General features: G+C 44.9%; 1 protein-coding gene across 24 annotated transcripts in view; it reads left to right on the top strand.

Annotated features, from left to right (window-relative positions):
- The window catches only part of TTLL5 (tubulin tyrosine ligase like 5), a 222,163-nt gene that overhangs the window by 115,928 nt on the left and 88,021 nt on the right, over positions 1–18,214 (top strand). For all 24 annotated transcript variants that reach the window (XR_010601104.1, XR_010601105.1, XR_010601106.1 and 21 more), the window contains one exon: positions 2,773–2,927. Coding sequence is in view for 15 of the 24 variants with exons in the window: in XM_065595548.1 (XP_065451620.1) it covers positions 2,773–2,927 (155 nt within the window). In the remaining 9 variants the exon portion in view is untranslated. The remainder of the gene's footprint in view (positions 1–2,772; positions 2,928–18,214) is intronic.

An 18,214-nucleotide genomic window follows, 5' to 3' on the forward strand; every position in this document is an offset into this window, starting at 1 on the left:
GGAGCTTGTCTCTCCTGTGTTCCATGACCACCTGCTAGGCCCAGGCAGCATGGAGGAGGAAACTGCGTGACTCAAATGCAGAAAAATTAGAGTTAAAGTTGGGGGTGGGGAGTAAATAAATACAAGGAGACCGGAGGCTCATGGGGGGGAAAGAGGAGAAAGTGGGACTGGAAGATGGGATGATCAGGAGACTAGGATTGATTGGGCAAGGAGACTGGGTTTGGGAACCAGTGGGAAGGAGGGAAAACAGATCTGATGAGGAGCTAGGATGCAGGGAGAGAACTGGGACTGAACCAGCAAAGAGGGTGGGACAAGGAGCTGGGAATGGACAGTTAGGTTGGGTGAGGAGCCTGGAGAGGTGATGTCCTGGAGGAGACAAGCGACTGGAGACAAGAAGTGGAGAAAAAGAGACCAATCGAATGAGGAGCCAGAGGTGAGGGGAGCTGGGGCTGACTGAGCAAGGAGAGGTGGGGTTGGGAGTCTGGAGCAGAGATTGGGATTCTGGAAGGATGAGACTAGGTATTCTTGCATAAGGAGACTGGGACTGGAATGACAAGCCTGAATAATGGAGACGGGGACTGGCTAAAGTAAGGAGCTAGGGTGGGGAAGAGACAGGACCGAGAGGGAATGGGGTCAACTAGGGGGTATGGGCAGAAGTGTCTGTGCCCACTAGTGCCCTGTCCCCCTCTAGTGCTGGTCCACATAGAGGATGACATCCTACTACTGCTCTCAGTTACTCCAGTATCTCAAGTGACAGAGATCTGGGCAGTGGATGTAAAGGTTCCAACCCTGCTGATGATCCATGTGATTTTTAATATGGTGCCATATGATGGAATTTGTGGGGGAAGGGAGGGTGTCAATTTGTTTTTTAAAAAGCTAGGAAATTACACACAAAAAACTACATTAAAATAACACAGTTACAGTTGCAGTGTCAAGCACTCAAAAGTTAGAAAATGCCAGAAGGAAGGCTGCCTTTGCAGCCTTAATTTGGCCCACTTGTGTGTATGCATTATGATGGTCTTTAATTACATGATCACATGCTGTTTTTTTCCAGAGGACCCATCTCATTCAGTGCACAGAACAGATGGTGCTTACTTAATGAGCTACTATTCAATATTTTGTCCTCTCCTCATTGTTCAATGTGTGGCCCCAGGCCTTATTTACTGTACACTGTTCAAACCCTGCTCTGAAGACAGAATTATTACTTTTCTCAAAATGGGCTTTTCTCAGTGCTCTCACCATAGTATCTGAGTTCTTGACAAACATTAATTAATTAATTAATCTTCATAACCGCTATGAAGTGAAGTGAGGTGGTGGTATTATCATCCCCATTTTACAGATGGCAAACTGAGGCACAGAGAGAGTAAGGTCAAAAATATCCACTAATTTTGAATGTCCATTTTGAGACACCTATGATCTCATTTTTCAGAATACTTAGCATTGTACAGCACTTTATATATTCAAACCACAGATCCCATTGACTTCAGTTGCAGCTGGGAGTATTCAGCACTTCTGCAAATCAGACCCCAAGGCCTCAAGTAGGCACCCAGAAAATGAGAAACACACAATCAGTGACCACCTATGAAAAGTTTGGTTTAAGTGATTTGACTAGCATCACACAAGAACCCTGTGGCAGAGGCAGGGATAGAATTCAGTTCTCCAGGTCAGCATTCAGCTGCCTTAACCTAGGTGTCCTGCATACAACAGTCTCCTTCAATACAAACCCTGATTCATCCCCAGAGCAGGTCCATTCTATGCACTGAATGAGGCAGAGGTCCTGTGGAAAAAATAGCATGTGATCATGTAATTAAAGACTATATCATAATGCATATACACAAGGGATCTGAATTAAGGTTGCCTGGACAACCTAAATTCTAGTATTCCCTAACTTATGAGTACTTGACTTAGCAACCTTAATAATGGTCTTTTAACATAGTTTTTTGTCTGCAATTTAATACTTACATTGCAGTAGTTAGGATCAGTGCCCCGTTGTTGCTGGGTGCTCTTCAAATATAGTAAGCCAGTGCCTGCTCAGAGTTTGCACTCTCAAGAAGATGAGTGGCCCAAGAAGGGTAATGGGAGAAGGATACAGTTGAACAAGTAATATTTGTGTTATTAAATATGTATGCAATTTTCTTATAAATTGATAAAGCAAATGAACAACCCCTGCCTCACTTCAGAGCTGACATTAATTGACTGGTTACCTAACTGGGTGAACAGCTTCAAGGGGAGTGGAAAATTTCTCCCATTTGGGACAGAATTTGGTGGGAATCTTATGTAAGTAAAATGGTAATTGGTCAATTATAAATATATAGAGTGATCTGGCTCAGTGATCTGGGGAAGTGGGGGGCAAGGAGGAGCATCTGGCTTTTGTAAATGCTTGCAGCTGGTTTATGACTTTCATGGTTTCATTGTTCTGAATTATAATCAGTGGTGCAGGGGTTCAGTGCTGCTTTCCTTTGTGAATTCTGCCCCTGCCCTTTTCTTCCCCAATGCTCCACTGCATGGGTGTGTTACAATGAAGCGTGGATGCTGGAAGCCATTCAGAGTGGGGTGGCTTTGACAGTGGCCCTCCCCACTGCTTCATGCAGCCAGCACAGCTTTGCTCCAGTCCAAGAGAGCCTTTCTCCAGGGAGGAGGGGAAGGTTTCTACAGGAGTCTTCCTTCCATTATCAGACTGTCTAACCAATAGTTTGTATCTTTCTCCAAGCCACCTACTGTTACTTTCTTGGGTCTTTGTAGTGTCTGATGTATTTTTGTCTGTCTTTTTAGTTAACAAACCTGAACCTGGCAAGTGGAGCCGTAAGCAGAGGGAGCACAGCCTCCCCTATCAGCCACCGGTCAGCACTTAACACAGTAGGGTCAATGTGGGCTGTTCAGCCAGATATTTCCACAACTGACAGCAAGCCTACCTCCTCAGCAGTCAGGTAAGTTAATCCGGCTGCTTCTGGCTTTTTAAGGGAGATGGATGCAATGCACAGGGGCCAGGAGTTTGTTCACTTTCCTCATTAGCTTCTTGCTCAGGAGATCTTTTTTCCAGGTGTAAAGAAACACAGTTCCCAGCATCTCCCAGATCCATCAGAAACACAGCCCATGATCCCAGGTGGTGGCACGGCCATGGTGAAGGGAGGAGGAGGGGCTGGGCAGGTTGGATGATTACGAGATATCTCTCTAAGTAGTTTCCCTCCAAGCACTTATCCAGGGCACTATTCCCTACTTGATGGCATAGAAAACTCCATCAGGGCCTGAGTTTGATTAGGCTTTTCCCTGGATGCAAAGCTGGGGGGTTTGAAGACAAAGGAATAATCAGCAGAGACCTTCTTTCCTGGGAGTCTCCCTTTGAGTGGTTTCCTTCTGTTCTCTCCTCATTTTTTCTAATCAAAGTAGAGCATAGGAATTTGCATTAGTGGTTAATATACCCCTTGGACTCTGAACAGGGGACTGTATGTGATTCTGATGGGGATAACTGCCCGAGGGTGGTAGAGGGGGGATGTGCCCAAAGGATTCTGAATGGGGCTTTGACTGGCTTTACTGAGGCTAGGAGCTAAGTGGGGCTGCCGTTTTGTACAAGACTGAGTACAGGTCTAGGATCCAGGTACTCCTGAGTTCTGTTCCTTGTTCAGCCCTGACTACCTGTGGGAAAGTTGCTTCTCTTCCTCCCTTTCTGCCTCAGTTTTTGCCCTGTAAAATAGGGATAATGAGCCTAACACTCTTAAGTGCTTGAGTTCTATGGATTGAAAGTGCCATGTTAAGTGCAAATAATTAGTAGTGCTTGTTACTAAAAGCAGGAAAGCTGCTGGGTGGTGGCTGATAAAACTTGAGGGGCACAGGGGAAAGAGTGTGCTCTGGGTGGTCCCCCCCAAATGGACCCTGCAACAGGAGGATTGAAATCTGTACTGGAAAGCTCAGGCTAAGCGGCTCTTGTTTCACCAGTCAGTGCCTTTCCTTCTGCCTGTAGAAGAGGAATGTGAGAAATGAATTCCTGGCCTGTGCCTGCCCTAGCACAGTGTTTGCCTGTGGGGTTTAGAATTATTGAGAGAGGCAGCAATTCTGTTCTTGGAACCCAGCCAAGGGAATTATTACCTAATCCAAATAAAGAACCTATCCAACAGGTGTACAGTCTCCTTCCTCTCCTGTGTAGCCTGCGAGAGCAGCAGAGTGCAGGCAACCCTGTATTGCTTCCATCTCCTCCTCCACGCTGCCTGTACCAATGGGAATGGGACCCAGTTTTAACAGGGCAAAGGGCTACTCAGTAGGACTCTTCCTTCCTTTGCAGATCTCTGCCGTAGGCCTCATGATCATGGTATCACTCTAAATCAGTTTCACTGTTAGAGGCTGCACGTGCATCAGCTGCAGATCTGACAATCCATCCATGGTTATAAAATCTTCTCCACCCCCATAATGCCCTGCTTCTGGCACAAGCAGCCCCAGAACTATTGCCTCACTCTAATTGTGTAGCTTAGTGCCTGTAAGTATTTATTTTATTTATATATATACATATATATATAAATGTAAAACCCCCAAAATAATTCATACCATAGTGTTTTGCCAGTGTTAGTCATGATGCCTTTGATGAGGCACTTACAATGCCTGTGAGTGGTACATTCCTCCAAAGAGTGTTTGACCTGCTTGCTGTGTGCTCTGGGATAAAGGCACCACAGGAGAGATGTCTCAAGAGACTCTTCATTTGGAGGGAGGGTGTCTTGTCTGCATGGCTGTCTGCATCAAAAGGCCAAAATAATGGAAGCCAAAACCTTTAGATCTGCCTACAAATTAAAAGGGGAATTTTTGAGAGCTGCTGGACAATTCAGAGTGCAAAGTTCTGAGTACTGTTATCCACTTCTCTGAAGAAAGACTTGGAGTCATTGGAACTGTCTCTGAAGAAGAGGTCTTGAAGGACTACTCAGAATCAAAGCACATGGAGTTGACCATCTTGTTCAGAGAAATCATAGAAATATAGGACTGGAAGAAACCTCAAGAGGTCATCAAGTCCATACCCCTTCTGTGCTGGGGCAGGACCAAGTAAACCCAGACAGGTACTGTCTAACCTGTTCTTAAAAACCTCCATTGTTGAGGATTTCACAACCTTTCTTGGAAGCCTATTCCGGTGCTTAACTATCCCTATAGTTAGAAAGTTTTTCCTAGTATCTAATCTAAATCTCTTTTGCTGCAAATTAAGATTACTTCTTGTCAGCCCTCAGTGGACATGAAGAACAACTGATTGCTGTTCTCTTTCTAACAGCCCTTAACATATTTGCATACTATTATCAGGTCCATCCTCAGTTGTCTTTTCTCAAGACTAAATGCCCAGTTTTTTTAACTTTTCCTCAGGTCAGGTTTTTTAAACCTTTTGTAACTTTTGTTGCTCTCCTCTGGATTCTCCAGTTTGTCTGCATCTTTCTTTAAGTATAATGCCGAGAACTGGACACAGTAGTCCAGCTGAGGCCTCACCACTGCCGAATAGAACAGAACAATTACCTCCCATGTCTTACATATGAGACTCCTGTTAATACACTGAAGAATATTAGCCCTTTTTGCAACTTCATCATGTTATTGACTCCTGTTTAACTTGTGATCCACTATAATCCCCATATCCTTTTCAGCAGTATTACTGCCCAGCCAGTTATCCCCCATTTTGTAATTGTGCATTTGATTTTTCTTTCCTAAATGTAGCACTTTGCAGTTATCTTTACTGAATTTCATTCATCTTATTGATTACAGACTAGTTCTCCAATTTGTCAAGGTCATTTTGAATTCTAATCCTGTCCTCCAAAGTGCTTGCAACACCTCTTAGCTTGGTGTCATCCACAAACTTTATAAGCATTCTTTCCACTCCATTATCCAAGTCATTCATGAGAACATTGAATGGTATCTGACCCAAGACAGGCTTCTGTGAAACTCCCGTAGATATGTTCTCCCAGTTTGACGGTGAGTCATTGATAACTACTCTTGACTACAGTTTTTCAGCCAGTTGTGCATCCATTTTATAGTAATTTAATCTAGACCACATTTCCCTAGTTTGCTTATGAGACTGTCTTGTGGGACAGTGTTAAAAGCTTTATTAAAGTCAAGATATATCATGTCTACTGCTTCCCCCTATCCATGAGGCCAGTAATCTTGTCAAAGAAGGAAATGTAGGTTGATTTAGCAGGATTTGTTCTTGCCAAATCCATGTTGGCTATTCTTATTACCCTCTAGGTTATATTCTTGTATTGTCAATGAATAAGCAACCTGGCAGCAATTGTCAAAGGAAAAGCTGGAAGTTTGGCAGTGGTTGTCAAAATTGGTCCCAGGAATTCCCTAATCTTTAAAGGCATGGGAGGAGTGGCTTTGATTCTTGGTATCCAGGAGGCACTTGTAGCTTTTGTTATGAGGAAGGGGGATGCATCTCCTCTTTTCCCATTTTGGGTAGGGTCTAAAATTATTTAAATTTTGGAGACGTGGGGTTTTAAATTACTGTTTGCTTTCCCAGCAATCTTTGACAGCAACTGGCTGCCTCACTGAATCCCCACCCCCCAATCTCTGACTACACCCAAAAATGACAGATAAGCACAATACGTTCTTGAGAGACAGAGTGGATGCCAACAATAGGCAAGCTAAGCACAGATGGGATCAGCTCAGAGTCAATGAAGGATTATAAAAACAAGGACAATCTTCAACTGGATCCTGAGAAGAATTAAAATATGATGAAACTGGGGGCTCTAGTGGTGATGGGAGGAAAGGCAGGTAATGGGGCTGTATTGCTGTGTACAGCTGACCGAAGTAGTAGCATTCTACACAGGCTGGTGTAATGAGCTGAGATTTGGGGAATCCAAAGTATTAAGGCAAGATATGATGACAACCTGGATGGGGATTGAAGCAGGGTTGGGGTCAAGTTGGCTTGGGCAGCATCGCAGAGGCAGGGCGGAGGCGGCAACAGGGAGCCATGGGATAGAGTTTGCTATAGGGAGGCTTCCAGTTATGAGAAAGGGGAGAGTTCTGGGTATCTTAGGAGCCAAGGGCAGAGATTCGGGGTGGGGGCAGGGGCTGTTTTTTGTCATCTGAGACCTGCTCTTTCCTGTATCCCTGTGTCTCAAGGATGAATGTGGAGTTGCTGTCTTTGAGCTGCTTGCTTTAGGTGCCCCACAGTCCTGTGTGAGGAGCAGACAACTTCCCCACGGCCCCATGCCCTGTTTTGCCACATGAGCAGGGCCTGACTGTTTTCACACAAACTGGATGCAGGCTAACTTGAAGGCTGAGGAGCCTGAACTGCAGTGATCCCTCACAGAGGAAATGTAGGGCAAGAGCAGCAGCTACTGAGTGCTACACAATAGTCCCTCAGATCAGCCTTAGCAAACTCAGCACTGACCTTCGCACCTCCCTGGTGAGGCAGCACAGAAGTGCCAGAACAGGAGCAGCCAGGCCCACTGACTCCAACACTGCATCATCTTAACCACCCATCTGTCGAGTTCCCCTGACCCTGTCTGTGCCTTTCCCCTTCCTGGTCTCCTCCCACCCACTCTCTGAGGGCCAGAGTAACAATGGGCTCTGTCTCTCTGCATTGCACAGCACATTCTATCTGCTTCGCACCGCAGTCCCCACACAATTCCCTTTCTTTACACCCCGATCTTATGTTCTTATGATCTCTCCACTCCCACCTACATTGTGCTTCCCTCTTGTGCCTGCCAGTAGCAGGCTGTGCTACCTCATGCCTAGGATGGGGAAGGAAGAGTCTTTAGCACAAGGTAAATCTGGCCCAGGTTATCCTGGTGCTGCTGTCTGTGATTACCATCTATGAAGTCATTGGGAGTGGCCCCAGCTTGGTGTCCTCTGTGGATGCCTTTGTCTTGCTGCCTGCAATGGCCAGCACTGCGTTAGGAAAAATATCTCTTAGAAAAAACAATGAGGAGTCCTTGTGGCACCTTAGAGACTAACACATTTATTTGGGCATAAGCTTTCGTGGGCTAGAACCCACTTCATCGGATGCATTAAGTGAAAAATACAGGAGCAATATCTACCAATGTGATCTATGTCATCATGTGCCAGCAATGCCCCTCTGCTATGTACGTTGGCCAAACCGGACAGTCTCTGTGCAAAAGAAAAATGGACATAAATCTGACATCAGGAATCATAACATTCAAAAACCAGTAGGAGAACACTTCAGTCTCTCTGGTCACTCAATAACAGACCTAAAAGTGGCAATTCTTCAACAACAAAAACTTCAAAACCAGACTCCAACGTGAAGCTGCAGAACTGGAATTAATTTGCAAACTGGATACCATCAGATTAGGCCTGAATAAAGACTGGGAGTGGTTGGGTCATTACAAAACCTAAACTTAATTTCCCCAATACTAATTTCTCCCTACTGTTCCCTCACACTTTCTTGTCAACTGTCTGTAATGGGCCACTCTCTTACCACTTCAAAAGTTGTTTTTCCTCCCTTGGTATCCTGTTGTTAATTGATTTATCTCGTTAGACTGACCTCACACTTGGTAAAGCAACCCCCATCCTTTTATGTATTTATACCTGCTCCTGTATTTTTCACTTCATGCATCTGATGAAGTGGGTTCTAGCCCACGAAAGCTTATACCCAAATAAATTTGTTAGGCTCTAAGGTGCCACAAGGACTCCTCATTGTTTTTGCTGATGCAAACCATCACGGCTACCACTCTGAAACCTATCTCATAGAGTCCCTGTCAGACAGAGAAATGTATTAGGACAGGCACATTGTGAGCCTATAGGAATGTAGGGATAGAAGGGACCTCAAGAGGTCATCTAGTCCACCACTTGCATCAAGGCAGCCCTTGAACTCTGATCACACTAGAGGCCTCTCTTTCTTGGAGACTTGGATCAATTAACTTTATTGACTGGGGGAGACTAGAAGTGGACGGTAGTTACTGTTTGTTACTGGGCTCCCGCTAGCTTCCCCTTGGCAGTACCTTGGCACCTCAGCCCTCGGCTTTGGCATCGGAAGAGCAGTGTGTGTCTGAGAAACCTAGGTTTTTGAACTGAACTTTCACCTTCTGTTCTCACCACACTAGGTTGGGGGGATACTGCCTGGGCATCTGTAAACTAGAGGCAGGATGAGTTTAAGTTGGTACGTGCAGCTACTCCATCTCTACACCATTTATGCATACATCTGCCTCCCCTACCACCACAGGCAGCCACTCACCCATATCTTATCCTGCCCCCATGCACACTGATGACAACCTAACTGTGGGAGCAAACCAGGTTAGTCAAACTTGGAGATGCATGACCAGCCTTGATAGTTTGTATATTGGATAAATCACAGTAGAGAAGCCTGTGATGGTAGGTCCTCTGGGAGAGGAAAGGCAGAAAGCTCATGACTTGCCCAGACAGTCTGAGGCCTGGCCCTGCAGTCTCGGCTCCCCAGACGTTGTTTTAGTCGGACTTGGCTGGCAGCTGCTGTGCTGTTATTTTTCCGAGGTTATAAGTGAGATTAATCTCAGGACCCTTTCCAGAGGCGAAGGGGTTTTGGGCCGAGTGCAGTGAGCATATAGGAGTCAGTGCTGGGGCTGTGAGCTGGAGGCAAGAGCTGGGGCTTCATGGCAAGGCAGAGTGGCGCACAAGTCAGCTTGTGTGAGTGGGGGCCTTTGCTCTCAGCTGCTTCTGGGAGGGCTTTATAGTATTGGGAACTTGGGGGGCCTCTTGTTTTATGAAGAATTGTCTCCCGTTTACCCTGCTTTCTCTGCTTAGCCCTGAGCAGTTATAGTCCCCTTTTGCAGTCTTGTTTGAGGTAATGTGGTGGGATCTCTTTCAGTATGCAGCCTTCACCTCTTTGTGTCCTTCAGTGGAGGTGTTCTCATTCCTGTGTCCCAGGGCTTAACCCTCCTGGTCACCAAGCTCTATCATGGTGGAAGCTATCAGGAGGATGAAGTGGGAGATGAAGATTTGCCATCTGCTCACAATCCCTTCCTACTTATTAAGGGCCTGGGCTAGCTCACTTAGTTACCTCCACGAACCATCTTCCACCCATTCTAAACACTGGAACTGCCATCTTGGATCAAACAACTGATCCTTCTCTTTCAATATCCTGTATGTGGAATGACTGGTACTGATGTTTCAGAGGAAGATACGAGAACCTTGTAATGGGCAATAATAGAATAACTTCTCCATAAGGGACAGAGTAGCAGCCGTGTTAGTCTGTATCCGCAAAAAGAACGTACTCCTGTTCTTTATCCATAGGGGAAGCTCTTTCCTAATCCCCATCAGCTAATGGTTGGCTTATGTCTGGAAGCAGAATGGGTTAATAGTTCTTACAATATTTTCTGTTCCAACTGTGGACATCCTCATTACTCATAAGTGTCTGGTCCTTTGTTTGAATCCTGGTAAGATCTTGACTTTAATTATATGCTGTAACAGTGAGTTCCACAGATTAATTCTCCATTATGTGAAGGTTTTCTTTTATCAGTTTTAAAGCGGTTGCCTTTCAATTTCATTGAATGTCCCCTTGTTCTTGTATTATACAAGAGAGTAAATAGGAGTGCTCAATTTATGTTCTCTATACCTTTCATAGCAATGTCTCTCTCATGCCCACTCTTATTTGTCTTCTCCTAAACTAAACAGTCTCAACCGTTTCAGTATCCATATGGAGGCTTTACAGGCCTCTAATTGTTGTCCGACTCTATTTTTCTATAGCAGTGACTAGAACTGATGACACTACTCCAAGTGAGGGTGTACCATTGAATTATATAATGACATTATTATATTTTTCAGCGTTATTTTCCATCCCATTGCTTATGCATCCTAACATCTTGTTGGCTTTTTTATCCATTGCTACACACTGAGCTGCCCACAATGATATCCAGGTCTTTATCTTTGGTGGTTGCAGTTAATATAAAACTCAGCAACATGTATGGACTTTTCATTCTGAAATAGGTACATCCTATTTCTCTTACTCCTCCAATCATCTCCTGTCCATGTATCTCGGCTACCATCCCTGGGTATGTTTCTCTGGCTACGTGGCTAACTTCACAGGTACTGTTATTTTTTTGCTCCCTCGTATTTAACTTGACATGGGGGTATTTGAATAGTGCTAGTGTCTGACAGTAGCTATCTTATAGCTCCTTTCTCTCTTCTTGCTCTCCCTGGATTTTATTCAAATGTCCTGTGGGGTTGCAGAAATTGCACATTACAAAGTGGCATCTGGGTCTCTCTTCTTCCTTCCACATGACTAATCCTCTCCTTCAGTACAATGTGGTGCTTGTAGGGTTAATGTCCTGAGCTCCCATCTGAGTTTCACTGTTGTGGGGGAGCCCAGCTGTTCTGTTGAATGCTCTTGAGGAAGGAGAGGGCCTTAGCATTTGGCATTCAGTGGTTTAATGTCCAGAGCAGCCTTTCGTCCCGGGTGAGTGCTGAAAGGGTTACGAGGGAGCCTTGGCTGTTTCTTTGAGCGATTTGGAAAGGACGGGCCTCAGACAGCTTGGCAGGAACCTGGGTCCTGTTTTTTCCAGCCCAGCCCTTCCTTCTGCATGGAGCTGTCAGGGAATCCCACGAATGTCTGGCTTCTCCCCTGTCCTCTGGTTTTTGTTTTTTGTTTTTTTGGGTTTTTTTTGTTTTGTTTCTTTCCCCCAGCAGTATTTTTATCCATCCTTGGCTCTTCCCCACACAGGGACCTGGAGTCTTGTATGTTGCTCAGCCTTGCAGGTAGTAAGATGGGAATGAAAGCCATGCTGCTGTGCTATAACTGGTGGAATTAATTTGGAGCTAATTTGAGCTGTGAAAGTGAGAAAGGTACCGGGAAGTTTCCCAGAGGAGAGTCCTTTCTGCATCACTTTCAGGGCAGAACCACATAGCTCAAAAACAAAAATATTCAGGGGCTCATCTCTGAACTGTGCCATTCCTACAGGTCAAAAAGAGGCACTGAAATATTAGAGCTGCATTTTCTGCATTTCCCCACCCTTTTGTAGAAATGGAGACACTTCTCTATAACCTAGGCTTGGAGGGATGAGGCAGGTCAGCTACTTTCCCTCCGTTGGCCTGAGGCTCTCCAGGACTGTCCTGAGATGGAATTCAGTGTGAACATTTTGGAGATTTCCAAAATCTGCACTGTCTCAAGAAAGAATGAGGGAGCCTCCTGGGGAAAGGAACAGATGGCTCAGTGCTGAGTGTGTTTTGAAATGCAAGAGAAGGGGGTGCAGTTACGGCAGTAGACAGACATATGAGCAGCTATGCTCAAGGCCCCCGGTGTTTTACAGATGGAAACCTAGTTGAAGATGGATTGAGATAGGATTATCTTCGGTCTCCCAGCAAATCTCTCTCTCAGGAGAATGTGGAGAATCCAGAGGTTCTATGTAGGGTGGCACAATATAAGACAGCCCTCATGAGGGACAGTCCCCACACAACTGCCCCTGAAGTCCGCTGCCAATGATGCTGGACAGAGGGGCCGTGGAGTCTGGCTGAGGTGAGTGGAGAGATCTCATCCAAATAGGACTTCAGTAACCAAGCAAGAGTGCCATATCAGGAGGTAGCACAAAGGGCCTCCAACTCCCCTGACTGAGGGAAATCCCCCCCCCCTTCCCATCAGGCCTCTCCTCTGGGCTACCTCCTCTTGGACAGTGAAGTTTCCACCACAGCCTGCCTGCTAAGCCAGTTCATGCTCACATTTTCCATCCAGCCCAGGGTCATGCTTTGGCTTGGCTTTTCCCAGGATGAGCACGGCATTCGCAGTTTGGTGTTTTATCCTGTGATATAAACAAGAATCCCCTGCCAAAAGCATGAATTGTAGAAAGAAACATATTTCCTGTCCCTGAAAGCCCCCACCCCCCTTTTTGAGGGTTTCCCCAGAGCCCTGCACCAGGGAATCAGGCTTTGCTGCTTTACTTTCCCAAATGCTTTATCTCCAGGGGAGTTTTGCAGCTGACGCTGGAGTTTGTGAGTTGTATGTTGTTGGCACCATGACAGCCTGTTATTCTCCTGGGCTTCTCTGGGCTGCAGGTATCAATCAGCAGCTGTTTGTGAGCCACGCAAGGCTCCAGCATTTAACAAAAACCTCTTTTAAAAAGGGGGGAGGAGGGGGGGACTTTTTTTTTTTTTTTTTTTTTTAAAGGCCAGGGAGTATTTCAGTTTTCCCAACCTGGGGTGGCAGCTTTGCCGATAGACCCTCTTCAGAAAGCTGTTGGCCCAAGCTCATGAAGCCTAAGCATGCTGTGTAATATGGGGGAGATAGGAAGGCTAATGCCCTCCTCAGACAGCCAGTTTTTTTTAGGGAGTGTTAAGAGTTGTTATGGTTAGTAACACTGGTGCTAAATACTGTTTTCAATATTTCCCAGGTAGTTTCTGGTGCTGTCCTGAAACTAAGAATAGATGGCCACTTTGCGCAAAGTGCAAAGGGCCAGGGTATTTAGGCAGTGGGTAGAGTGAGGAGTCTAGTGAGGCCAAGTGACTTGGGCTGTATGCCAGATGGCTTGGGTGGTCTGCCAAGGGCCCATTAAGGTGACTCCGATATAGTGTGGAAGCAGCATAGTCCCTGTAATGTGTCAGGGGTAGGGTAAGGGTAATGGGGAAATATTGGTCTCCAGAACCCCATATTAAGTGCAGATGGCTCTGTGATACTAGTCCCACACAACTGTGGATTCATGAAAGCAAGGTGCGAGGTAAAGTTGAGGTGTTACAATTTCCACTCATCATTGCACTGGATTCACAGAACTTGAATTAATAATCTTTTTGCCCTCTGAGTCCATAGTAAGCCAAGCTGGCAGATGCCATGCTGGCCAAACTGCTACATGTCTACTGAAGTTCAAGAACTGTAGTTGAGCAGCTAAGGATATGTCTACACTACAGAGGCTACAGTGGCACAGCTACGGCACTCCAGTGATGCTAGAGTGCCGTAGTGTTAACATTTGTGACAGCGACAGAAGGGGTTTTTCTGTCACTGTAGTTAATCCACCCCCTCAAGAGGCAGTAGCTAGGTTGATGCTTGACTTCTTCCGTCGACCTAGGGGTGTCTATAGCAGGGATTAGGTCAGTTTGACTACATCTCTCAGGAGTGTGAATTTTTCACATCCCTGAGCAACATACCTAGATTGACCTAAGATTTATGTGTAGATCAGGCCTAAGTAACAGTGGCTACAACACAGAGAAGTTCAACCTTCTTGAGGGAGGAATTGTACCAGATACTAGCCCTATGACATTGACCTTTAGAAAGGGGGATTTTAGAATGAGAGAGCTGCTAAACACATTATAGAGTTAGTGTTAACTGCTAATGTCCATGATGTTGCATGGCTTTTATAGCTGAATCTGAGTTCTTTGCTACTGAGCCAGCTATCTTCTCCTGTCCTCTCCCACTCTTGGCATCTGACTTGGTGGACCTAAATAGAAGGTGGGGATTTAAACAGTTCATATCTGGCAATACATAGATGTAATTAATTGATTGTGATGTTCAGAATCTGGATGAGGGTCACCACTTGGAATAGGGACATGGCTTATATGGCCTTTACCCCCCCAGTACTCAGAGAGAGCAGGAGTCTCTGCGTAGTTTCCTGCTTCTGGAAAAAGCTTTGCAGGCTAATCTGCCTCTCTGTGAAGAGTGCAGCATGTCTGAGCTATGAACATCTTCAAAGCTGGTAATGAAGGTTGCTTCAAAATCCATCTGTGAGAAGTCCTAGTCTCTAGAATATCTGAGGAGAAGACCGCCTCATGTGTGGACTAATCTACTTCCTCCTTAATATAGAGAATAAAGGGGAAGAAGAGTAAGAGAAGACATGTCTGCTCCCTTTCATTTCATTCAGGATCCTAAAAGAAATTGAAGATGCTCAGGTTTGAACATGGATCAAACTTTGAAGGACTCGTTGGAGTCACTGGAGGTTGGTGCAGGTGCTTTAATTGTCATGAGGACTGAGGACAAATCATGAGAAATGCACATTCACTCTGATGCAGACTTGGAGTTCATAGGAGCTGTTTGAGATTCCAAGTGCTCAACTAATCAAACAGATATCAAGAGATTCAGAGATCATTCACCTTTGAGATTTCAAGTGTGAAACAGTTTAAAATGGGTGAGAGTCTTTGGCTTGTGCTATACAGGACAGCAGGTGAGTCATAATGGGCTCTTCATATCTAAACTAACTTGTGAATAAGGATCTTTCTGAAATTTATGGCTTCTTGCCCCTATGACACCATTTGCTGGACTTAAAATGAGACCTTTGCAGTGCTGGTTAAAGACAATGTACTAGTCATAGCATGATGATTTGGTTTCCCCTGGCTGTCTCTGGAAAGGTGTAAGACAGTGGTGGGCAACGTGCTGGCCACTGCTTCCCGCAGCTCCCATTGACTGGAAACGGCAAACTGTGGTCACTAGGAGCTGCGGGGAGCCAGGCCTGTGGACGGTCAACGTCAGCAAAATGTCTTGCGGCCCACAATCAGATTACCCTGATGGGCTGCATGCAGGCCGCAGGTTGCCCATCATTGGTCTAGGACTATCTGTTTTGTGTTAGGCAAAACCTATATATACAGTACAGTAGAACCTCTGAGTTACGATCACCAGAGTTACAAACTGACCAGTCAACCACACACCTAAATTGGAACTGGAAGTACACAATCAGGCAGCAGCAGAGACAAAAAAAAAAAAAGCAAATACAGTATAGTACTGTTAAATGGAAACTACTGAAAAAAAAAAAAAAAAGGGAAGAAGCATTTTTTTCTTCAGCATAGTAAACTTCCAAAGCTTTATTAAGTCACTGTTCAGTTGTATACTTTTGAAAGAACAACCATAATGTTTTGTTCAGAGTTATGGACATTTCAAAGTTATGAACAACCTCCATTCCCAAGGTGTTCATAACTCTGAGGTTCTAGAGTAGAACCTTTCAAAAGTTTACAGCTGAAGCTTGACTTAATACAACTTTTAAACTTTACTATGCAGAAGAAAAATGCTGCTTTTAACCATCTTAAGTTTAAATGAAACAAGCACAAAAACAATTTCCTTACCTTATCAAATCTTTTTTTAAACTTTTCCTTTATTTTTTTTTGTAGTTTACATTTAACACAGTACTGTACTGTACAGTATTTGTTTTTTTGTCTCTGCTGCCTGATTGCATACTTCCATTTCCAAATGAGGTGTGTGGGGTTGACCAGTCGGTTCGTATTTCTGGTGTTCGTAACTCTGAGGTTTTACTATACGTGCTGTGCATTGGGTGGAGTTTCATGCAGTCTATTTCTATCAGCTGTGATAGTAACATGCTTTGGGCACTGGTTGGGGAGTTCAATTTGGCCATCTCACAATTGAGACTCTTTTGGCTCCTCTGATTTCCAATCTGTGCATAAATTTGTTGGAGCTGAGGGTGATTTGAATGGCCTTTGAAAGCTTTCCTCCCACAATCAGGAACAAATTGGCCAACGACAACAAAGCCAGGTATTAGGTGACTTGGTGCAGAGAATTTACTTTTATTCACTGTTGGGAAAAGTGTATTTAGCAGATCTAATCAAGCACTTCAAATTCTCAGAGAGAGCGCACTTGAACAGATGATTTCAACTGGAAGTACACGACCCCACGTGGTTTCTTCAAGGACTCTGATCACCTCATTCTCTTTTACAGATGAAGTGCACTATAAATAGACCCGTTTGTAATGGTAGGAGGTGCAGTATCTTCTTTATGTTCCAGGAGAGGGTGAGATCTGGCTCTCTGATAGATGCTTTCCTCCTAGACCTGAGTCAAGAGTTCCTGTATGCATTCTTTTCCATCTGTTTCCAAAAGTCATCAGAAAGGTCAAATGTGACAGAGCTTATCTGCTATTAATAGCTCCAACTTGAGGTCATCAGTTGGAGTTTTCAGATCACCTGACCATAATATCAAACCCTTTCCTATTATAAGCTTGCAGTTGGGTTCTCCATCTAAATCTGAAATTGCTGATTGTATGTGCAGGGACTTGTTGATCACGGATGGTTTTTACTGCTCTCCATAAGTTCAACTTATCTCTGCAGCCTTCAGGAAAGATCTATGGTTTAAAGTGGAAGAGGTATTCAGTGAGTAACTCTTGGCAGGGTAATGCTCCATTACTATCCAAAAAATTTTCAATTTTGGATTATTTGGCTCTATCTCAAGCAGTTTGGATTTTTGTTTACTGTTAGTCCATCTGACAGTCATTTCAACTTTTCTTTCTCTCTTTCAAGGATCTTCTGTCTTTGAACATCCTGTTTTGAAAAGGCTTTTGTAAGGGAGTCATTTTTCCAGTTGTTTGTGAAACTCCATCTTCCTGCCACTGGATTACATAGTTTAAATATGAAAAGGACCTGTAGTAGTTATTTAAAGAGAACTAAACATATACACAAATCTCTTTGATTATGAAGCATAAGGGGCATAAGTCATGGATCAGTGTTCACGTCACATTCCCCATCAGTACTCTGCCCAAACCAGGGAAGCTAATGATCCAACCCACAAATCGAATTTGTTGATGAATTCTTGTCACATGCCACCTGAGGCACTTTACACATACACTAAGAAAAAGAAGAGTCATGGAGCAAGCAGCAGTGTAATATGGGAGTCTTTATCTGTTAGTGCCCCTTGAGACATGATGGGGAGCTACACCAACCTGGCTCCATTTACCTCGCCATCCTCCCGTATGCCATCACACCCAACCCTGCATTTGTGAAGTTCTTGTCAAGGACTGACCCCACTTCCAGCTGGGCCTTCAGTAGTCTGTCTTTAGGATAATGGGGAAGCGGAAGTTCTGTGGATCCCATATGGGCTAATCAGCTCTAGTTCTCCTGGGTTTAGGAGCTCCTTCTCAGAGAGTATGTCTACACTGCAATAAAAGACCAGCAGCTTGCCTGGGTCAGCAGACTCGGGCTGCAGGGCTAAAAACTGCAGTGTAGATGTTCTGGTTCAGGCTGGAGACTAGGCTCTGAAACCTGCCCCCCACCTTGCAGGGTTTCTGAGCCCAGGCTCCAACCTGAGCTCAAACATCTACACAGCAGTTTATAGCCTGCAGCATGAGCCCTGTGAGCCCAAGTCATTTGACCCAGGTTCTGAAACTCAGTGTTTGTGGGGGTTTTTATCGCAGTGTAGACATACCTTAAGAGTCTCAGGCTGGGGTACGTAGGGGAATCCAGGCCTACCAACTCCACTGGTTTGTATCCCGGGGTCCTTATTTGGAACTGCCGGAATCAGTCCTTCTCAGTCCCTTGCTGTTCTCTGAGCTACTTCCTACTTTTGTAATCTTCCCCATCTTCTTTGGTGTGATGACTTGTCTGGCAGTTCCACACCGGTTTACTGGAGGGATCC

The sequence above is a fragment of the Chrysemys picta genome, chromosome 4, assembly GCF_011386835.1.
Source record: "Chrysemys picta bellii isolate R12L10 chromosome 4, ASM1138683v2, whole genome shotgun sequence".
NCBI lineage: Eukaryota > Metazoa > Chordata > Testudines > Emydidae > Chrysemys > Chrysemys picta.